Here is a 24,309-nt window from a genome sequence, read left to right as displayed (position 1 = left end):
TTTGTTTCGTTTTGCTTCTGAATGGATTGAAAAATAATTAGGGGGAAAAACAGAAAATTTAGAGGCATTTCTGTTTGGGAACAAAAATTAACATTTGAGTTAAATTGTCTTTACGTTGTTTTCACATTGTTTATATATTTAAAATGGTTTGTTTATTCTCACAAATCCTTCATTGTCCAAAACATGACTTTTATAAAATCTTTAGCATTATCTTCTACCCTCTCTATCCTATATCTGTTATTTTTCTCTTCCAGCTCTTTGGTGAGACTATAGAAACTAATACTTAAGAGAGTGTTCTGAACTAAACTTACTAGATAGACCATGATCTCTGCCTGAACTCAATTTTAGTGTGACAACTTGATAGGACAGGACAGGTGGCTATTCTGCTGACCAGCATCTGATTGGGGAGGGTGGAAGTTAATTATGGGTGGAAATGTCTGATGACAAAATAAGCAATTCCTTGAATATGAGTGTGCAGAGTAAAACTGGGACAAGCAGATGGTAGGTCTAAGATGTATCTTGTTTCTTTCTCAGCTGTGAGATTTGCTGTGGCTATCTTTTCACAGAAGACAGCTGGGATAGCCCTTTAACTGCCAGAACCCATTGGTTTTTGTAGAAGGCACTTACTGCTGCCTTTTGAGTTTGTTCAGTCTCATTTTCTTGTATGACTTTATGTTCATTTCGTGATAAAACATGATATTCAAAAGCAGAATAAATGACCTCTCCTTGGAGAACATCGCAGTTAGGTCCTGTTTCCACAATGTTATTTAATCCTCTAATTTTATGGTACTAGGAATTGAACCCAGGAGGCTTTTTATCGCTGAACTTTTATTTTGAGATAGTTACGCAGACTGGCCTTGAATTTGCAATCCTGCCTTACCCTACTAAATAGCTGAGATTATAGGGGTATACCACCATGCCTGGCTAATCCTCTGATGTTTTAAATTTCTGTTATTTCTTCTGTTGCCACTTCAGCTTTCTTAATAAAAATTCCTTCCATGTTGTGAAGAGAAGTAGCATTTCTCAGGAAAAAAGCCAACACAGAATATAGGGATATATATGTGTGTATACACAGACACACACACACAAACACATACACACACAGCTTACTTTAATTAGACCTCTAGTTTTCGCTTTCCTTTGTAATACATTGAATTTAATCTTCTTGATCCAAAATACCTTTAAGAAACATGTTTTGGTTTAATTACTGAAACTTAACTACTAATTGATGTAATTCTGCAATAAATATACTTATATTCATTATAACTAACATTCCTTAGGCTAGTTTAAAGATTTTTTTAGCATTTGAGGGAAAGGTAAGAAAGACAAACTACATGTAGGATCATGAAGATATGGAACCACAGGAGAAACCTGGGAATGCAACTTGGAGTCATGCTTATTCTATATCCTAAGGAAATTTAGGGTATAAGAAAAGAAAATAATAATTTTCCTTTATCTTCTGGTAACTTTGCTTTGATACCTCTTTCCCTAGTAATCCCAACAAATTCTAGGACTGACTTTCATTTGTATAACTTGGATACATCCCCATCTCTGAACGAACTACTATAAATTACCATTGGGTTTTTTCCTACTCCTCTCTGAATCTTGGAGTAGGTGTTAGCTCTTGTGTATATGGACTGGGAATAAGGGAGTAAAATTGGAGTGGTGTTAGCATTTGAAGAGAAAGGGATGTTGGATAGTTAAAAACACTAAATGTCCACTCTCTGTGTTTCCAAAGCTGCTCAATAGGAAAGGGCTGTCCTTTAACCAAGAATGCCCTAGGTTTTCTCAGCTGAACCCTTCACTGTGGAAGTCTAACCCCTCCCCACATTGCCTCTATTCTACCACAGATACCTGTTTCCCAAGTTTACACTGTGCTGGACTGAGTTTGTAGACATGAAGGTCCATGTGCCCTGTGAAACCATCGAATACATTGAAGCCAACTATGGCAAGACCTGGAAGATTCCTGTAAAGATGTGGGACTGGAAGAACTCTCCCCCCAATGTGCGGTCCAATGGAATCTGGCCTATTTCTGAGTGGGATGAGGTCATCCAGTTGTACTGAAATAATAAGTGGAAATAGGAGACACTTTCTCCTGAAAAAAAAAAAAAAGGTTGGTAACTGTTTAAAAAACTACATGTCTATTTATCAAACATAAGCAGAAGCCAAAGGAAAAATATGACAAGTTTGAAGACAGAAAGAATCCTAACTTTTGAGCCATCTGATTTAGTTCTCTCATTCAGCATTCACTGAGTTTCTGTGTGTCAGGTAACATGCTAGGTTACAGTGGAGAAGCAGAGACAAATGATCAAATGCCTGCCTTGTTCCTGTCCCTTTGGTAAGCACCCTAGTTTTCCTTTGATGGAAACTCTCCACCTTTTGAAGAGCTGAAGTAAAATATAATATATTCTATAATGGTTTTTTTTTAATGTTAAGTCATTCTTAGGCTGGAAGATGAGCTCATCAGCAAAGCTAACGAATGATATACTCATGAAAAAGAATAATGTATTCTTGTCCTCAGTGTTGAAGCTGGTGTAATAGTGCTACCTTTAAGAATGCGGCGTCTCAGTTAATTTTCAAGTGATCAGACTTTACGTGCATCAGGAAAAGATTGTAGCAGACTCATTTGACAAGCCTTCTGAAGTGAATTGATTTAGAGCACAGGGCATTATTCTATAAGAGAAGGTGGGAGCTTATTTCAGGCTTTGTCAATGTAAGTAACTTTCCATACACTCACTGTTTTCCATATTTGAAGTGAGAAGAAAGCTGATGTTTTTGTGAAGCTTAAATTTTCAACTGTGTTGAAAATATTTTCATTGACCTTTGGTGTACTTGTTGGCATATCATTCAAGTCCATGCTACTAGACGTGATTTTGAAGAGATGTGATTTACAAAACTTAATTTCCTATTTCATTCTCAACCACTGTCTTAGGTTAAAAATATGAGCTATTCATGAACATTTTATATTTTCTCAGTTTATAACCCTTGCATTCCCAATTTAATGTTGACCCTAAGATATTAATAGAAATACCTCTAATTTTCTAAATATACTCTTCATTGTATTTATTCATCAATCACAACTCCTTCTCTTTAATTTATAGACTATAAACTAATTTAAGTGGCAAAAAGCTGTTATTTCTCTTCTAAAACTACTTCAGATCTCCAAAATGAAAGGTGAACAATGAACCTGGAACTGTTCCCCACCCTCAGCCTGTAATGTTTATAAAGCTGTGTCCCTCTCTCGTTGTTCAATCTGCAGAGTACCACAGGGGCAAGAACTCAGACTTCTCTGCTTTCTCAAGCATCATCCACTCTGGAACCCTTCAGTTTTCTTTTTCACCTCAAGATATACCCCCGAGTGGGTTGGGATGACTGTCTCCCCTGTCTCTTTACTAGTCACTTGAATTATGTATTCTCACTGAGTGAATAAGGGAAATGCAGGCACAGGAAGCACTGGGAAAAGAAGCTGAGTCTTTTATCTCATCTGTGCTACTTAGAGGACTGTCTTCTGGACTGGCATGGTAGACTTTTCTCTAAAACAAGAATAATGAGTCAATTTGAAAAACAACATGAAAGTTTTCTTTGATGAAAAGTAACCAACATTCTTTCTCTCTTAGGATGCATTCTCAACGCAAAATCATTGGGGTCTTTTCATAAATAAATAGGTTTTGGGGAATCTTTGTAGATTACCAGTAGACTTGTACCCAAATGACAGGTCATCATAATCATCTTTCTCTCTGCTAGAAAATCAGCCCGTAGACTATAAACCCAAATTTTAAATATCTGACTCTAATTTCACATATTGCACACCCAAAACAATGTAACAGATAATAATTGTTTTTGGGTAAAATCCACCTTACTTGGAGAGTAATGTTTGCTTGTGCTTGACATCTGGAACTACATATTCTTCACATTCCTGCCCAAATTGGGGCTCCCACTGTTTGCTAGGAAATCCTACCCACCCTGTTCAGGTTGTTTCTCTTGCATCTGTCTCAAAAATATGAGATCTGGAAATGTCAAAATCAAAGATGTCTTGGTCCTGTTGGCAGATTTTCCATATTCTTCCTTACAGAGGCCACAGGCTGCTGCAATCTCTCCCTTTTCTTCCTTCTGTTTTTATAGGCTTTAGCTCTTGGGCTTCACTCTAACTTGGGAAAATGAAAACCTTTCCCCAGAATATGAAAACAGCTGGGCTTACCTCTGATACTGATTCAGCCTTACTTCAATCTGTGCTTCTTAACATTTGAGCTTGGCCAAGTGTCCAGAGACCCTGAGTTAGGGGTATCCCCCATCAATATCTCGTCAGATCACTTTTCTTTCCTTATCTAGGTATTCCAGCAGTCATTTTCCTAATCTGATTGTTTTCAGGTCCAGTGTGCCTGGTTTGCTTGAAGAAGACCTCTTATATTAACTTAGTGGTATTTAGGCACTGTGAATGTCTCTAGAGAGATCCTAAGAAGCAAGATCAGTCAGCTGACTTGGAAGTTGACGATCAGTCCTTGAGAAAGCCATTCAGTCCTTCTCTAAACTTGGAGCATTTATCCTTATCCTCCTTCTACTGCAGCAACTGACACCTGGCCCCTGGAATAAAACAGTAGTTTCCTAAACTGAGTATCCCTAAGAATAGCTGAGCAGTGGGAATGCAGGTTTCCCTAATTCCCTAGCTACAAACCCTAAAAAATGACCACTAGGTAATAAAATACATGCCAGCATCTCCGAAAACAACTTAACATTTAAGTAAAAATCACTCTGCTCTTGAAAGCTAAATGGGACTTTAGTGCAATATTCATTTTGACCCTCTTATTTTATAACTAGTAAATAAGCAGAGAAAGGAATATTCTGAGCAAGAAACAGCTGAGACACACAAGAGTGCCATGACATCTAATCCAGTGTTTCTTTACTTACATCCCAGTACAACATCTTTGACCCTTTCAAGATGCCTGCCAGAGGAGTTTACCCAGTGCTCCGTGAGACAGTGTCAGGGTATTTCTGCCATTACTCGTTAATCTTTTTGCTCAGATTGAAATCCTGAAGTGACAAAGAGGTTAAGGGAGGAATGTTTCTTTCTTGTCCAGATTTTTTAGACTACCTTCTTTATCTGAAAAATACCTTATGTCCCAAAAATAAAACTGTTCATGCCTGGAGATACCAGCCTTCTGTACCAGATTCTCCAGAGATCAAGATGTATCCCATTGTTACTTTACCCTTGTATTTCCCCAGAGAACAATCAGCACCAATTTGCTAAGTGCCCATCTCTGAAGAGTCCCTCCCCTTCATGAAGTAACCTTTCATGAGGCTCTTTCTGTCTCAGGCCCTTTTCCTCCTGAAAGATCTTTACCCTCCAAAGAGAACAGTAGTAAATGTAACCAGAGTACATTGCATTTTTCAGGACTTTTTTTTTTTTTTTCCACCCCTTCTTGGCTGGAAAGGAAATTGAAGTATCTAGTTTCTTTCTGCTTTTAGTTATTTATAGTGAAACTCTCTTATGAATGCAAGTAGTTAACAATAGATTGTGCTCATTTCTTTTTAAATTTGTGACTCCAAACCATTGCTTTCATTCTTACACAACAAAGCTTCAAATGGCACATAGGGATAGGCAGAATACTGCATAGCTAAGCAGGGGTTTGTATTTTGGATACTAAATTTAAATCTGAAAGACACACTTGGAATGAGTTCCCAACTGCAGTCTAAAATCTCATCCAATATCACAAGCCTAAGCCTACAAATTTTTCTAAGTTTCCCCTACTTTTACCTTCTGGAAAACAAACAATTCCTTCATCCTAAATGTTGTAAATCCCTATGGAAGGTCTTACCTCAAAAACCTAGTTATGCATTCCCACCTTCTAACACATACCCATAGTTTTAACTGCTTACAAGCATGGGATAACTCCAGTTACTGACTGAAAGAATTTCACAGGAAAGACATTGAAATGAATTGGACATAACTTTTCTATGTTCATATTTGAATACATGACCAGTAAAACTCCACATCATGTACAATCACAAGAATGGGATCCTAATTAGAATAAGTTATGTACCATGTATACAATATGTCCAAAAACACTCTACTGCCATATATATCTAAAAAGAACAAAGTTTTTTAAAAAGCTGAGAGAAAACAGGCCCAAGGATGTGGCTCAGTGGTAGAGTACTTACCTAGCACAGGTGAGACCCTGGGTTTGATCCTCAGCACCACATAAAAACAAATTTTCTTTTAAATTCTTTAAAAGAAAAAGAAAACATACTAATTATCACAACAAAAAAATAAATAAATAAAAATTCACAGTGACTTTCTCTACCTTCCTTGCCTTCCTCTATTTTTAAAACCTGGGCTGTCTGGGTAACCTCTATCATCTCACTTAGGGAAGGTATAATAATAAAAAGTCCACAAGCTTTTGAGGACCACTGGAGTTTGAATCCTGGCTTTATTATGTGGGATTTATAAGGCAGGGGGGACTCTCAGCTTCTGCTTACACATGAGTCAATTGGGGGAAATGATGCCTAATTTTAAGGGCTTTTAGAAGGATTAAATGAAATGTGCAGTACTTAGCCTCTGGCTTAGGATTAAGTAAATATTCAAGAAATGTGCCATTTCCTATTTCCATGTTGTTTTTTCTAATTATTCAAATGGGATTATAGAAATTGTAGGTCAGGATAAACTATCCTACTTAGAAGATGAAATAACTGATTTTGCTTAAGAAAAAATATTTTTTTTTTTCTACTCAATGCAAGTTAAATTGTGTAGTTTATGAAATTCAGAGACATTACTACATTGCCTCTTTCTCTAAATAGAACTTATATTATCATTTTGTTGGTTAAGCTATTATCGCCTAATACTATCTCCTATGCAATTATTTCCTTGATCCCAAGCACTTCATTCTACTTTCTTTGATTTAGTGCCTGCTCTGACCTGAACTCCTTTTTCAATATTCTAGCTTTACCCAGAAGTAACACTACACTGTAAGTCATGATTTTGGAAAATGAATGAATTTGGAATACTTAGTTTTTTTAAATTATCTGTGCTGGGCTATGGGTATGACTCAGTGACGGAATGCTTGCTGAGAACATGTGTGGGGCTTTGAGTTCAATTCCCATCACCACGGGGGGTGGGTGGGGAGATAATCAATGCCTTTTTATTGTTGATAAAAGTGAATTGAAAATATTCATGTTCCCTGTCTGTCCTCAAAATTTGTTCTGTCTCAACTAGGCAAGAATCAGCAGGGTATATGATGCCATTTTAAGCTACTCTACATCAGACTGGAATCAATATAATTTATAAGTGAAGCAGATCAATTCATTGGTGATACCTTTTATACAAAATCAGTGCTTAAGAAGGCAAGTAGAAATTTTCTAATGAGAAATCTGTTTCTGAATTCTCAGATCTAGCATAGAATTCCCACCAGTCTCATAACTCCTAAATCTAGTAGAGTGTATGTAAGAAGACTTTAACCAGCCAAGCTTCTATATACTCATGAGCATCTCCCACCAAAGTGTTGAAAAGGGGCTATAAAGAACACTGGAGTATTGTATTTTGTTGTATACAGGAGATAATGTCTCACATGCCTTTTGAAAAATTAAAGATTTTACATCTTTCTAGTGATTTAGTCTGAGCATGGAGAATACTTCATGTGTTTGTTATTTGAAAATCATGTAGCTCTTTGTGTGTTCCTTCCAGTTGATAACTATAAAACGTGTATGAATTTTCTAAAGAGTATTATTTTAAACGAGTAGATTTCAGGATATGCTTACCAGTTTACTATTTGGTTTTATCTTCAGGTATAGATACTTTGTGGTACTACTGAAAATACCTTTAATATTATTATTTTGACCAAAATTTGTAATATATAATTCACTTTGAGGTGATGAATAAAATTTTTCTAATCTCTTGAAATATCTCGTATTTATTTTCAAAACTTGAAGTAAAAATAATAGCCACTAACTTTCATAAATAGTCTGGCAAAATAGTAATTTTGCCATCAGCACAGTATTTCTAAAAATTAAGTCAAGAGGTCTGCACACATATACTTGGGGATTTAAAAGTTTTCAGGGATAAAGTTTGCCAGCCAGAGACCTCCAGGAAAGAAGACACCTGTAATCACACAAAGGTTTATCAGCTTTATAGCAAAAGAAAATACCTGCCATGGGAAGCATAGCATATTTCTGAAGGAAAGAACTAGAAAGATCTTTTATAGAATTTGAGCTAGACAGAATTGTGAAGAGTAACTCTGGTGGAGTAGAAATACCCCAGGGAGACCACCATCCTGAGACTCTCTCTATATATGTAGTTTCTTCATAACAAACTACAACTAATTTAGAAGTATGTTTTTTGTATTTTTTTTTTTTTTCATAACAGCCAGATTTAAGTCATTCACAAACAGGTGAATTTCAGCCAATCACAGGTAAGTCAATGGATCCAACCACACACAAATATGGAGACTGCCTTATCACAAATTGCTCAAATTAGGTAAATGTCTACCTGTACCCAATCAGGAGATTTCTCAATTTACAGGCAATGTGGGTTCATTTTCAGGTCATTGAAGTAAACAATGTGATAACAAAGTGAATCACTTGCATATTTTTCCCAGTTTATATAAAAGCATATTTACACTATACTATCCTCTAGCTTTTAAAATATCCAATGGTATTGCATTCAAAAAATTTACATACCTTAATTTAAAATGTTTTATTGCTAAAAACTCATCTGAGTTGTTGGAAACAGATTGAGTTCTCTGTAACTTTTCTGAATCTGAATGCTATATAATCTATGACTCATTCTTTGCTCCAATTAGATTTCTCTAAAGTTTTTTTTAATATCATTAAAGTACACAGCTTGAAGCATAAGTATGTGTGCTGTTGTTAAATCACTACAACAGTTGTGAAAGAGGACTATTCCTTCTTGGTTATCTCTTTTCTTAATAGTTCCTTCTTTGGAAATACACAGTTTTCAAGGGACAGAGGGTACCCTCCAGCCAACCATCAACAATAAGCTGATTCCCTCAGCCAAACTATTTATAAGAAACTGAATCCTGGCACCAACTACCAAACTTTGCTTAGAAGCCAATCCCTTTTTGACTCACCCTTGAGATGACTGTGTCACTTGATAACACCATGATTGCTCTGTGGAAGAGACCCTGAGCCTAAGAACCTAGCTAACCCACATCAAGATTTATGTTTCAAATTACTGATCATTATAGTAATTTGTTAAAGAGCACAAGATCACTAATGCAACAATTAAGATAATGAAAGTATTCAGCACCACTAAATTTTTCTATTATATTATCTTCTTCCTTGCCACTGCCAATTTCTGCCATATAGTAATAGTTCCTGGCCTGTTTTCTATAACTATGGATTTGTTTGCATTTCCTAGTTTTTATTTTTTTTAATTTATTTTTATTGTAAACAAATGGGATACATGTTGTTTCTGTTTGTACATGGAGTAACAACATACCATTTGCCTATTCATACATTTACATAGAGTAATGATGTTTGATTCATTCCTTATTTTTTTCCTTCCCCACCACCCCTCCCACCTCTCTTTTCCCTCTATACAGTCCCTCCTTCCTCCATTCTTGCCCCCCTCCCACCCCCCATTATGTGTCATCATCTGCTTATCAGTGAGATCATTGTCTTTTGGATTTTTGAGATTGGCTTATCTCACTTAACATGATTATATTGACTGATTTACAGGTTGATATAGCAATTTATATCTGGAATAAATATTACTGGGCATAGAGTTTTTATAACTGGAATTCTAGAACTCTTCTGAAATGATTTATTTGATTTAGTGACATTATTTTGAAATTTATCCATATTTTTATGTCCATTAATAGCTCACTCTTTTATTATACTCTGTTGCTATTCTACAGCTCATTTATATGACCATGTAGTGATGAAAATTTGGATTGTTCCAATTTGTGGGTGTTAAAATTAAATCATACTGAACATTCTTGTAAAAAAAAAATACCATAGGACATGGAGTTTTTGAAGTCTTAGTTTATGTAAATTCTACAGTGTCTAAAAAGGAATTGTAAACTATGCCCAGTAATATTTATTCCAGATATAAATTGCTATATCAACCTGTAAATCAGTCAATATAATATACCATATCAACTGGCTGAAGAAAATTATATGATCATATAAATAGACACAGATAAAGGGCTTAACAAGATCTAACCCCCATTTGTGAATTTAAAAAAATAGAAAGCTAAAAAGAAAAGGAATGACCTCAATCTAATAAAGAACAAGTTGAGGGGCTGGGGTTGTAGCTCAGTGGTAGAAGGCTTGCCTTGCATGCATGTGGCCCTGGGTTTGATCCTCAGCACCACATAAATAAATGAAATATAGGTATTATTTATACCGCCGTTTACCGGTGACGAGTTCTGCTCCTTCTAATGTTGAAGATTGAACACTAGAGAAGCACGCCAAGGCAAGCATATTAAGCAGGTTTTATTTTAAGGTAATGATACAGACTTCTCCCAGCAGGAAGAAGGGGGCCATGGCTGATGTTCTAAAGTCCCAAGAAGTGAGTGCACCCTACATCTTTTATAGGTTAAAGTCTCTTTTGTTCTCCAGTTTTCTCCCCCCTTATCTCTCTCCTTCCTGCCTACGTGACTAGGCCTGGTTTTGCATTAAGTGAGAAGCCATGGGCAGGGGGAGGGCCAAGGTGATTCAGGCAGGCAAGGGCCCAGGGGGCATTAATTAGCAGCTCCATGCTTGCAGTCCTTGATAAAGGCAGGTAAATTTGGTAATCAATGGGCTCCGGAGATCCTTGACATTCCATTCTTCCAGGGGCAGTCTCCAACTTCCAAAGGCAGATGGCTTCATGGCTTCATTTCCTCGAATTGACCCGATTTCCTATTTCTACACTAACTACCTGTCCTTAATTCTGGCTTCATTCCCCCCTTTAGCTTTAGGAACTCCTAACTGCTTTAAGGAAAAGAAAGGGGGCGTCGGTCGTTCTGGCTGCTTCGAAGCTGAAAGGGGGCAGCGAGGGGCAAGCAGTTTGGAGTTCCTTTTTTAAAAATCGGGTCAATCGAGGGGTCCAAGGTAGAAGTCTGGTTGGGGAAGAGCAGGTTGTAAAGTCATCTAGGGGTGGGTGCTTCTGTGATAGAAGAACAAAAAGACATGAGTACTGAAATGAGATTAGTACAAAGTAAATGTTGCAGCATCTGGAACATGCCACTGAGTATCATGAAAATGACAGAAGTCAATCTCTCACCAGGAGGTGGAAGAACTGAGAAATTGTTCCCATAACTAGGCCTAGCAAAGGCTGGAGAGGACAAGGCCTTTATTTGGGGACTTTAACATTGTCCAGGTTATCAGGAATGTAAACACAACACTTAACTCTTAATGTCATAGATGTCCCAAAAAAATAGTTAAGCTACTTAATGTCATCTGATTTTTGTAAAATATCCCCTTATTGGTATAACCTGTGTTTAGTAGAGAGCTCTATACTTCTGTTACTTAGGGCTAGATAATCATACGAGCAAACATAGATTAAGTCTACCTGTGTAGCTTAGGAAGGTCTGCAGGCCTTAAACTGACTAAAAACTTCTGACTCTGGCAGTTTCTCTTGATAGTTATCAGGCACATTTGCTGAAGAATCTCTTTCATTTGTAGCTTCCAGTCTTTATTCTAGTGGGCTAATACAAGTGTACATCTTAAGTTACATTTAACTATTATTTCTTTTAAATGCCCAAGAATGGTTATATTTTGGTTTTAACTGTTTTGCTGGGTGTCTAAGATCAAGCTGGTCAAATTGACCTGGTTCCTGTCTTGTTAAAGAGTCAGCTGAGTTCCCACAGGGGCCACTTGTAGAGAACTAAAGAGCAGCTTCTTAGCTCCACCAGTGCCATTGGTTAGGCAGGGTCTCCTTGATGAGGTGACTTCCTTTGGAAGCATTAAGGGATGTCTCCCTTTTTCCATGACCCTCCTCTGCAGCAGATGCACTGAGTGATTTTTCATCCTCTAGTCTCAACAATCTCCTTGATCAGGAGGTTGTGTGACCCAGAGTTGCAGCACTCCTTAGAGAAGTCCTCTTATTCCCTGGGTTCAGGCTGACTGAGGGCAAAAGATCCAAATACTGGTCTATCTTGCCTTCTGTATTTAATTCCAATCTCTAAGTTTGATCTTAATCATCCAGCAAGCCAGTCTCACCAGTCATAAAGTAAGAGTACTGGGCTTTAACTTCAATGTCCATAACTTTACAGTTATTTACCCTTTTATCTAACTGGAGTCTGCATTAGTTCTGGAAGTTACCACTATCTGTTCTGGTATCTGTTACCACTATCTGTTAGGTGATGGCTTATTATCACAAGTTACCTAGGTTGCATGTTCCTGAAGCACCTACTTCTGCAAAACATTAACAGGTAACAGTTTTACAAAATGAAATTAGCAAGAGTAAAAATATATTCTGCTTGTATAATAGCTATCTTGAATTTTGACTGAGAACCACATTATATCCCCTATTTGATATCACACTACTTTTCAACAAGAATCAATCTTTTGACTATAACTTTAAATAAGCTGAAGTCTGACTAACAAATAAATAAGCTGGAGTCACTCTAACATGCAGTAAGGTGGGAGGCAGAGCCTTATCTCAGGTAAGGCATGACTCTTTACAGATCTTAAGTGTTCTAATTCTGATGTTGATCTTTGCTTCTTCCTTAAATATCATTAAGTAGTTTACATATACTGTTTCCTGAGTCTATATAAACTTTAAATTAACACAATTTAACATTGTATCTAAAACATGAATCAAAAAAAGGCTGAGAGAGCTTTTAACTTTCCTTTTGTATGTCAAAGTGGCAAAATGTCTTCATGTTTCACAATATTAACCTTTAAACAAGTCAGGCTCTAACTTTTATAAATACATTTATATTTGAAGTTCTTTATCTCAGTGTAAAAAGTAACAAATTTTACATATACCCCATTGATAGCAGGTCCTATAATAGAACATTAAATGATAGAAATAAATCCCCAATTAAAATTTACTCTTTATAAGTTTAAGATTATCATTACAGACAAGTTTAATCTGGAGAATAGCAGAGCTTAATAAATTCCTTGCTTTAAAAACTTGTGTACCTGAAAAATATGAACACATTTCATATACAACTAGTGACCATTTCACAATTACCTTGACACTTTTATCTTACCAAATTTAGTTTTTAAAGAAAAATTTAGACTCTGTAACATAGTACAATACTCTAACAGTTGTTTAACCATAATTGGATAAACCCCAATTTTTAAGACTAATTGTTCTAATGAAAAAAACTTAATAGACACAAAGTTAAGACTAAATTAGTGTTTCTAAGAAATCATTGTCATTTTACCATATAGATTAAGCTTTGGTTTATATCAGCACATTAGTATTTCACCTTAGGAAAAACCTTTAATAGCTTTAGCTGTCTCACATACATACAACCAACTTAGTTTCACACAAACTTGTTGAAACTTGCCCTTTACTTACACACAGACTTTCTTAGCACTTACTTAGACCCTCATGTATTTCATCACAGAAGCACTTTCTTACTCAGAAACATTTCCTTTTCCCTTTTACTAAATATATTTCCATACCCAGAACCTTTTATTTTCTCTTTCCTATTTGTTGACCCCTTTTTGTTCACATTCTGAAACAACTCTTATGAAATTTCTGAACTTAGATAAATTACTCTATTTTAATAAGATTAAATATTTTGTTGTTTATAGTACTCTAATTGAAACACAGTTGAAACTTTTGGGACCCTTTGTATATAGAATTGCACTTGTTAGGACATAACTCTTAGTAACCTTGTTTTTAGGTTAGTGATGACACAAAGCAAGCTTAAACCCTTTTATTTACCCACCTATGAAAACACCAATAATGTTTAAGTATGATACCCCATGGAATTTAAGGAGTTAAGAGTACTTGATGTTATTTAACAATTAGCATTTTAACTTTGTAAATTAATCAGATGTCTCTACAAACATATTTGAGTAATCCCATACATGTTAACTCTAATTCACTTGTTCTGTAAAAACCAAGAAATCAGACAAGTGTCCTGAACAGTATTTGCTGTCTCTTTCCTGTTGAAGAAAAGTCCTAGAAACAGTTGATATTAGACATTTTATTAACATCAATATTTTATTAGCTTGACCACCTAGAGACTTGCGAGTTATTTTCAAAGACATTTTACTTTCATTAGTTTACCCAATTTGAATTGAACCTTTAAATCACGTGAATTAAAAGTATTTGGATCTATTTTTAAATTTTAATTTTAGGAGCGCTCAGTTTTGATACAGACAAAACATGACACCAGACAGCATGACATACAAATAACACAAAATCAAAGGCCTTGTAACTTTATAGGTGAATCTCCATTGCAATGTAGCAGATGTTCAAAAACTCTAGTTGAATAAAAATAGAATTGATAAAAAAAATCATGAGCTCAAAAAAAATATAGAATTAAAAAAACAAGAGTCCTAGAAAAATGATACGGCCGTTAATTACTTTAGTAAAGCACCATAAAATTTACTTCTGCTGGAGTTTAGGTAAGGCTCTTTTTTACCTTTTTTTTTTTCCTTGGGTTTGAGACCGGTCTCCTACTGAGCCTTTAGGCTTCCTATTTACATTTCAATGTAAGCCTTGACTGCGATCTGGAAGGATCTAACAGGTTTTAACAGAAACCTTGTGCCTAGGGCATTTTAGTCATCTCATCAGGACAGGTTGGATGTCAAAGAAAATTATGAGACCTTATTTTCCTTTACTTTTGAGAATGAAGCTACTTTGCTGTTCCTCACTAGAGATATGCCATTGGTTATTGAGTTGCCTATGGCTGCCTATCCAGGATTTATTTTCCCCTTTTGTGACAAACAGGTTAAATTTTGCTTCATAGGTAAGTTGAGGACAGGAGCTTGAAGTAAGGCCCCTTCCTGGGGCAGAATATTGTCCTGTGGTGGCTATTTCCTGTAGTTGAACCTGTTGATGACATAATTAAGCTTTATTTTTTTGAGATTTTTTAATTCCTATTAGCTAAGAAGTTTAGAAGTTCTGCAATGGCCTTTTGATATTCCTCCTGGGTGGAGACACATAAAGGATGTCACTTACTTACTGGAGAACAATCACAGTTGTATTATCTCTGAATTTTGTTAAGTCCTTAGCTAAGGTTTGTCTGGAACAGGTGAGGGCCATCTAAATCCTGAGGCAATACTGTCTAGGTTAGTTGAGATACAGTATCTGGTTCCTCAAAGGCAAACAGAAATTGCTATTCAGAGTCTAGCATAAACAGGAAAAGCCATCTTTTAAATCTAACTTAGTAAACCAAGCAGCAGTTGGAATCCAAGATAAAAGTGTATGGATTAAGAACTACAGGGTGAGGGAAATTACTGTTTCATTATTCTAAGGTCTTGGACTAGGCAGTTTGCTTTTTAACTCCTAAAATGGGCAAATTGTTGCAAGGCGTTAAAAGTTTCTATCAGTTTGAATGATCTTTAATAAGTCCTTTTTCTTGTCTATATGTTCCCTTTTCTTTCTTTTTGGTGTCTATTAAAAATGGAAGATGCAAGCTAGAGAAGATCATCTGAGGATTGATCAGGGTCACGTGCCAATTTTGAAATTTCCTCTAAATATTTGGGGCTGACTAAATGATAAATTTATACTTTAAAAGTAGGTGGTCCTTTATGGATTCAGGATTCAGAGTGGTGTGCTTTCTTATTGCTTTCCTAAGTCTCTCCATGAAAATAGCAGGGCTTTCCTGAAGGCTGCATAATAGTTTTTTAGGCATCCTACTCATTATTCAAATCCCAGTTAGGATGGTTTCTGGGAACTGCCTGTTCTCTAGATGGTTAATAGCATAATTTTCCAGGTGAAGTCAAATACCTGGTGTAAGTTTTGAAACATCTCAATATTTATTAGGATCCTCCAAAAGCCTCCTTAAATTTATTTTTGTCTGTCTTAAGTTGGGAGGGTTTCCTCGATTTTCCTCCCTTAGTAGGGGATTCCTCAAGGCTTTCTCCTCTCATGGTAGAAATTATTGATGTCAAGCATGGTAACATATGAAAGGCACTTTTCTTGATCATTTGTAATTTAGCAGTATGCAGGCAAGTGGTGAACCTGGCAATACTGTTGAGAGAGAAGCTCCTTTTTGAGTTAGAAGTATTAGGGACGTCTCCCTAACTTTGAACTTCCTTACGGTCCAGAAAAACCCGTCTCTCACTACCTGGCTTTGCCAAAGTTATTTCTGGCCTTCTTCGGCAAAGTGCTAGGGTCCTAGTTTGCCCTGTGCTAGAGACCCTGGGAGGATTCAGACTTAAGGGCATTACTGCTTTCCTCCTGCCACTATAAACTCCTAATTATGAAAAGCGATGACAAAAGTAAAAAGTGTGCCTTTTACCTATCTTCTTGCCCTGTAGGCTAAAGGAATCTCTGGAGGGTGGGGGACATCTATTGGTTGTTAGGCGTATAATGCCCTTTGCTTGGAGGATCTCACGGGAGGGGTTTTTAAATGCCTCCCTCTTGCAGCTTAAAGAGAACACAGTGAGCACATTTAAGCATGGGAACAGTAATGGGGAGACTCTAGTGTCTAGACTAGTGAAGGCTAACTATGCGAACAAAGAGAACCTGGGCATTTTCATACTAATCATCCCAGGCCTTAATCCTACAGCTTGAATTCCTAATGTCTGACCAGCAAGGGAAGGGGAGCATCCAGGAGGGAGTGGATTTGCGGGAGTGTTGTGTACTGTACGGCCCATACGGAGGCAAAGGTAAAGGTGATTGGCGCTTTCCCTCAGTGTCATTGTCTACCGATCACCCTGGATACCCCTCAGGGCTGTCGGGAGGGGGAGTCTGGAGAAGGAACCTTTGGGGTCCACCCTAGAGTAGCCCGGGCCAAGAACCCCGCAGTTGCTCCAACCCTTCCTCCACCTCCACGCATCCTGGGCAGATCAGGACTAGGGACACTGTGTACTTGCAGCAATTGCGCTCTGGGCCTGGACAGAAAAGTAGGAAACGGCTTCAGCACAGTCCAACATGCCTATAGAGCAGGTGATTGGAAACTTGCCTGGGCCGGGAAACCTCTCACCTGAGTCTTAAGAATGGCGGCTGCACTAACTGCATTTAAGTAGCCGACGGGTGCCCATTTTTTTGCCCTCCAAAAATAAAGAGACAGAAAGAAAGATGCACCTCAAACAGATGTGGGGTGCGTGGAGAAGCTTACTTACCTTGGCATAAATCTCGGTGGAACCTCCAAATCTGATACCGCCGTTTACCGGTGATGAGTTCTGCTCCTTCTAATGTTGAAGATTGAACACTAGAGAAGCACGCCAAGGCAAGCATATTAAGCAGGTTTTATTTTAAGGTAATAATACAGACTTCTCCCAGCAGGAAGAAGGGGGCCATGGCTGATGTTCTAAAGTCCCAAGAAGTGAGTGCACCCTACATCTTTTATAGGTTAAAGTCTCTTTTGTTCTCCAGTTTTCTCCCCCCTTATCTCTCTCTCCTTCCTGCCTACGTGACTAGGCCTGGTTTTGCATTAAGTGAGAAGCCATGGGCAGGGGGAGGGCCAAGGTGATTCAGGCAGGCAAGGGCCCAGGGGGCATTAATTAATTAGCAGCTCCATGCTTGCAGTCCTTGATAAAGGCAGGTAAATTTGGTAATCAATGGGCTCCGGAGATCCTTGACATTCCATTCTTCCAGGGGCAGTCTCCAACTTCCAAAGGCAGATGGCTTCATGGCTTCATTTCCTCGAATTGACCCGATTTCCTATTTCTACACTAACTACCTGTCCTTAATTCTGGCTTCATTATGTCCATCAACAACTAAAAAAAAAAAAAAAAAAAAAAAAAAAAAAAAAAAAAAAAATTTTTTTTTTAAAACAAGTTGATAGTCAAACACATCAACTTGATAAATAGCATCTAAATAATTGAATTTTTCCCACTAGCATTGGGAAAAAGGCAAGAATGCTGCTCATACTGATCTTATTCAATCTAAGACTGCTCTAACTACTACAGTAAAGCAAGAAAAATATAAATTGGAGAGAAATGTAACTCTTTGTTTTCAGGTGACATGATTGTCTACCTAGATAAAACCAAGGAATCTTTTCTTTTTTAAATGAGATTTTAAAAAGGAAACAACCTCATGGAAGGGAGTGCTGCTACCTAGTAATGACTAACTTTTTTTAAAAGAAGGTTGATTTTGAAGAGGCAGAAATGGTGGATTCATTCCAGGTAGCAGCTACCCGGAATGAATTAAAACAACAGTTCTGTGGTGACCAATGGAGGTAGGAAGACCAGGAAAAAATCAGTAGGCAACTCAGAGAGCTACAGATCAGATGAAAACCAATGTTATGTTTCCAAAGTAGAAAGAGAATTAATAAAAGCAATAGATGGTGGTCTTGCAGTGACTCAGTGGAACAGGGGAACTTCCCCTCCAAAAAATCAAAAGAAATTTTCCCGAGAAAGTTTAAGAAAAATCTATCCAACAAATTCCCACTCTGAGCAGAAAATAAACTCCAATACAATGCTCTTAGCCAGTCTAGGAGAAAGTTCTGGCACTCTCCATCGGGAGAAAGCCCTAGCATTGACCAGAGGAAATAAAGTGGCAATAGATCACAAAGACTGGTCTTCATGAGTGAGAGTAAGAATCCTTGCATGTTACCTTTGTTTTTCACATTTTGCTTTTTTTTTTTTTTTTTTTTTTTAATCTTTTTTTGTCTTGTTCCTGGAATAGTTGATTTTTGGATGCCCAAGATCTAACAGCCACATAGGCTGTACTTTTCAGTGAATCTGTGGGTGCTCATCCCTTGAATCAGTCTGTAACAGGAGTGATACTGTAGCACAAACTTGGGAGAAACAGGGTAGCCATTGCAGCTGCAGCTGCTGGTCTGTCAGACAGAGTGGAAAAGAGTGAGAGTGCTTTCATGTGGAAGTGGTGACCTAATCTCTGGGATAATGAATATGGCTGATGGGAAGGGAGACTGGGATCAGGGTCACAAAGAAAATGGTAAATCTACCCCCACCCCGGGATAAATCCCTCCCATGCCCAGAGGGGCTGGAATAAAGACTGTCAAATTCTACAACTTTCCCCTAGCACACAGAATGAAGCTTTCAGAATAAGAAATGTGACATTATCCAGATGGGGATAGGGAGAGCAGGCAAGAGGACTAACCGGCAGTCCTTCCAGACTTACACTCTTGCCCCCAGATACAATGACAAACCCATTTGGAGGATGAAGTCTGTTCTGAATAAGAAAATGCTTCCCCAACAGAGGCTGCCAGGCAAGGATGAGTTGAAACAGATGCACAAATATACAGCCTCATAAAACATGAGGTAACAGGCCAACAAGATACCTCTAAAAAAGTATAACCCCCCAAAAACTGAATGCACACATGTTGATGTAGATGAAATCCCAGAGAACTCAGTTAATGGTTAAAATGATCAATGAACTAAAAGAAGATTTAAGGAACAAACTAAGAGAAAAGATAAGATAGGAAAGAGATGTCAATAAAGAGATATTCTGAAAAAGAACAAATCCTGGAAATGAAAGACTCAATAAATCTAATTGAAAATTTAATTGAAATTGTCACCAGTAGATAGATCTCTGAAATGGAAGAATTACAGACCTTGAAGTCAAGGTATATGAACTCTAACACTCAGTCAACAATAAAAGGGTGGGGGAAGAAACCATGATCAGATTATATAACAAATCTAGGGAAAGGTTAAGAAACTGAATGTGTGAATAATTGCAATTGAGAGGAGAACTGAGATCCAGGCTAAAGACATAACCATTTTCAGTGAAATAACCTTTTCATTGAAAGAAACAAAACAGAAAAAAATTTCCAAGCCTTGGAATGAGATGGATATTCAAATACAGGCATTTAGGAACCCCAAATAGGAAAGATCAAAGATGAACCTCTCCAAGACATAATTAAAATTCACAATGTACAGAACAAGGATGAGTTTTAAAAAGCCTCAAGAGAAAATTGTCCAGTTTCATTTAGTGGTAAACCAATTAAGATAACTTCTGCTTTCTTAGCAGAAACACTAAAATCCAGGAGTACTTGGAAAGATGTGTTTCAAGCCCTGGAAGAAACTGCCACCCACAATTGCTGTATCCAATAAAGCTGTCCTTAAGAGTTGAAGAAGAAATAAAAACCTTTCAAGCTAATCATAAACTAGAATTTATGGTTATTAAACCAGCATTACAGAAAATACTTAAAGAAATCTTATGCACAGAACTGAAAAACTCCAGAACTCATGAAAGGATGAGCCTCATTAAAAGAGTGGTTAAGCAAATAAAGATTAGGACCAAATTAAACATGAGCAATAAATCAAAATGGCAGGAATTAATAAACCTCTCTCTATAAGAACACCAAATACAAATGGTCTTAATGCTCCAACTAAAAGACATAGACTGGCAGAGTGGATTAAGAAATAATACCCAATTATGTTGTCTATGAGAGATTCATCTCACAGGCAAAGACATCCCTGGCTGAAATGAAAGGATGGAAAATGATATTCCATGCAAATGAAGCCTGAAAACAAGCAGAAGGGCCACTCATCCAACAAAGCAGACTTCAAGCCAAAATGAATCAGGAGAGACAAAGATCAAACTTCATACTGGCACAGAGAACAATACAGGAAGATAGACCAATAGTATTTATCCCCCAAACTTCAGTGCATCTAATTACATAAAACTAACACTACTCAACATAAAGACTCAGATAGATCCAAGTTCAATAATACTGGGAGATTTCAACGTACCTCTCTCACTAATAGAAAAGTTATTAGAACAAAATCAGTAAAGACTCTTCAGATCTAAAAATTACAGTTAATCAAATGGGCCTAACAGACATCTGAATATTCAATCCAATACAGTCCAATTCACTTTCTTCTCAGCTACTCATGGAATCTTCTCCAAAAGAGATCATATTTTAGGTCACCTAGCAAGTCTTAGCAAATACAAAAATAAATATAATCCCATCTTATTAAAACAGAATGGAATGGAATTGAAATAAACTACAAGAAAAACTATACAAACATACATAACACAGAGACTGATGTAAGGATCATAGAAGAAATCAGGTGAGAACATTTAAATTCCCCAAATCAAATGACAATAAATATAAACATACCAGAATCTCTGGGACACTATGAAGGCAGTCCTGAGAGGAAAGCGTATGAGTGCCCATTTTAAAAAAGCAGCATAATTTTTCATTGCTATGACTTAAATACCCAACAAGAACAACTCAGAGGAGGAAAAATTATTTGGGCTCATAGTTTTAGAGGTTTAGTCCATAGTCAATCAATTCTGTTGCTCTGGGCCCAAGGTGAGGAAGAATACCGTGGTGAAAAGACATGGCAGAGGAGCACTGCTCCATTCATGGAAGTCAAGAAGCAGAGAGAGTGGGTAGGGGAAGGGCCCACAGAGAAGATGAATCCTTCCATGGTACAACCCCACTGACCCACTATCTCCAGCCACACCCCACCTGCCTATGGTTACCACCAGTTAGTCCATTCAAACTAGGACAAGCTGGTTAGATTACAGCCCTCACAATCCAATCATTTCACCTCTGATTAACACATTAACACAGTAGCTTTAGAGGGATACAGTATAATCAAACAATAACAGATCCTAAAGAAGGAACCTGATGATTCATCCTGAGATCTTAGAAAAACAAGAATAAACCAATTCTAAAACCAAGAATAGGGAGGATATAAGATCATAGCTGAGATTAATGATAGAGAATAAAACAATGTCAGATCAATGTAACAAAGAGTTGATTCTTAACCAGATTGATAAACTCGTAGACAAATTAACCAAAAGAGAAAAAAGACTCAATTTAAAAAATTATAGGTTTGAAAGAAGATACTACCACAAATATCTCCAAAATTCAGAGCTTACCTCAACATCATAAAGGCTATACATGACAAACCCAAAGCCAACATCATAGTGAATGGGAAAAACTGATAGCATTTCCTCTGAAACCAGGAATATGAAAAGGATGTCCACTCTCACCACTTCCATTAAACATAATTCTTAAAACTTTAGCAAGAGCCAGGTCCAATGGTGGGGCACGCCCGTAGTCCCATCAGCTCTGGAGGCTGAGTCAGGAGGATCATGAGTTCAAAGCCAGCCTTAGCAAAAATGAGGCACTAAGCAACTCCAGATCCTGTCTCTAAATAAAATACAAAATAGGGCTGGGGATGTGGCTCAGTGGTTGAGTGCCTCTGAATTCAATCCCTGGGAAAGAGAGAGAGAGGGCGAAGGAGGGAGGGAGGAAGGAAGGAAGGAAAGGAAAGGGAAAGAAAGAAAAAAAAAGAAAAGAAAAGAAAACTTCAGCCAGAGCAATTAGGCAAGAGAAGGAAATAAAAGGAAAACAGGAAAAGAAGAAGTCAAATCTTCACTATCTGCAGATGATAATGATTCTATAATAAGAAGACCCAAATACTGTACCAAAGAACTTCTTAGCACTGATAAATTCAGCAATTTAAAAGGATACAGATTTAATACACGATTAATAAATTTTCTATATACCAGTGATGAATCTGCTTGAAGAAATTGAAGTGAGAAGTCCACTCACAATAACCCCCTCCCCAAAATATAACACTTAATAATGAATCTAACCAAGGAGAAAGATCTCTAAATGAAAATGATAGAATACAGAAGAAAGAAATTGAAGACATTAGAAGACAGACCTCCCAAGTTCTTGGATAGGCAGAATTGATATTGTTAAAATGGCCATATTAACAAAAGTAATCTATAAAGATTCAATGTAACCCACATCTAAACAGTATGACATTCTTTCCAGAACTAGAAAATACAGTCCTAAAATTTGTATGAAATAACCAAATACCCATGATAACCAAAGCAATTCTAATCAAGAGCAGTGCTGGAGGCACAAAACCAGATTTCAAATCATAGTACACGACTGTAGTAACAAAAACAGCATGGTACTTGCATAAAAACTCATAGACCAGTGGGATAGATTAAGGGACACAGAGACAAATACATATAGTCTCCTGATCCTTGACAAAGATACCAAAAACATATATTGGAGAAAAAACAGCCTTTTTAACAAATGGTGCTGAGAAAACTATATATTCCTATGTGGAAGAATGAAACTAGATCCCTTTCTCTCACCCTGCACAAAAGTCAACTCAGAGTGGATCAAAAACCTGACCAGAAACTTTGCAACTATTAGAAGAAAATAAAGTCAACACTTCACTTTTTTTTTTTTTTTTAAACCAGGGATTGAAACCAGGGTCACTTAAACACTGAGCCCATCCCCAGCCCTTTTAATTTTTTTTTTTTTTTTTTTTTTTTTTTTTTTGAGAGGGTCTCGCTAAGATGCTTAGGGCCTTGCTAAATTGCTGATGCTGGCTTTGAACTTAGAGGCCTCCTGCCTCTCAGTCTTCCAAGCTGCTGGGATTTCAGGCATATGCCACCATTCCTGGCTACATTCATGTATTCTAACAACAAACATGAAAACTGAAATTACAAACAATTATATTTAGTCACTCGTAGAAATTGAAGTACTTAGGTACAAACTTAACAAAGTATAGAAATAATCAATATGCTAAAAATGCTGATGAAAGAATTCAAAGAAGACCTGAATAAATCAAGATACATACCATGTCCATGCATTGAAAAACTCAATATAATAAAGATGTCAAATTTATCAGAGTTCATCTATAGATTTAGTGCAATTTCTATGACAATCTTATCAAGATTTTTCTGTAAACTTTATTCTAAAATGCATGTGCTGAATTTACTTATTTGAAATAAGTAATCTTGACCAAAAAAAAGTAGTAGAAGAATTTGCAGTCAGTGGATCTGTGTTTGGCTTCATAATTTAATAAGAATCTGATTTTTAAATTTTTATTTATTTTATTTTTGGTACAGTTGATTGAACCCAAGAATACTTTACCACTGAGCCATATCCCCAGCCTTTTTTATTTTTTATTTTGAGACAGGGTCTCACTAAGTTGCTGAGGATCTCAATGTTGTGGAGGCTGGCCTCAAACTTGTGATCCTTCTGCCTAAGTCTCTTAAGTCTCCTCAGTCACTGGAATTGTAAACATGTGCCACCATACCTAGTTGGTATCTGATATTATAAGGTAGATGTTATTACCTTTTGTTTTGCAGATGAGGAAGTGACTATTTAGCATTAACAGATCTAAAACTTTTGTCTTCTAATTTGATATTCAGTGACTACTCTCTGCCAAATCTAGTTAACTTCTAATCTAGAAAAAACAACCAAATTTTTTTTAAAATCGTAACTTGAATCCAACTTCTTATGCTGAAAGTGAGAAGAATTACTACCTAATATTAAG

General features: G+C 36.9%; 1 protein-coding gene across 2 annotated transcripts in view; it reads left to right on the top strand.

The window, feature by feature from the left end:
- The window catches only part of Fktn (fukutin), an 87,798-nt gene extending 79,918 nt beyond the window's left edge, over window positions 1-7,880 (top strand). For both annotated transcript variants that reach the window (XM_047525343.1, XM_047525342.1), the window contains one exon: window positions 1,851-7,880. In XM_047525343.1, coding sequence (XP_047381299.1) covers window positions 1,851-2,064 — 214 coding nt within the window. In that variant the 3' untranslated portion in view covers window positions 2,065-7,880. The remainder of the gene's footprint in view (window positions 1-1,850) is intronic.
- Window positions 7,881-24,309: the final 16,429 nt, after the last annotated feature.

Source organism: Sciurus carolinensis, chromosome 14 (genome assembly GCF_902686445.1).
Source record: "Sciurus carolinensis chromosome 14, mSciCar1.2, whole genome shotgun sequence".
Lineage (NCBI taxonomy): Eukaryota > Metazoa > Chordata > Mammalia > Rodentia > Sciuridae > Sciurus > Sciurus carolinensis.
Note: the sequence above shows the minus strand (reverse complement) of the source record. Positions and strands in the feature narration are given on the sequence as shown.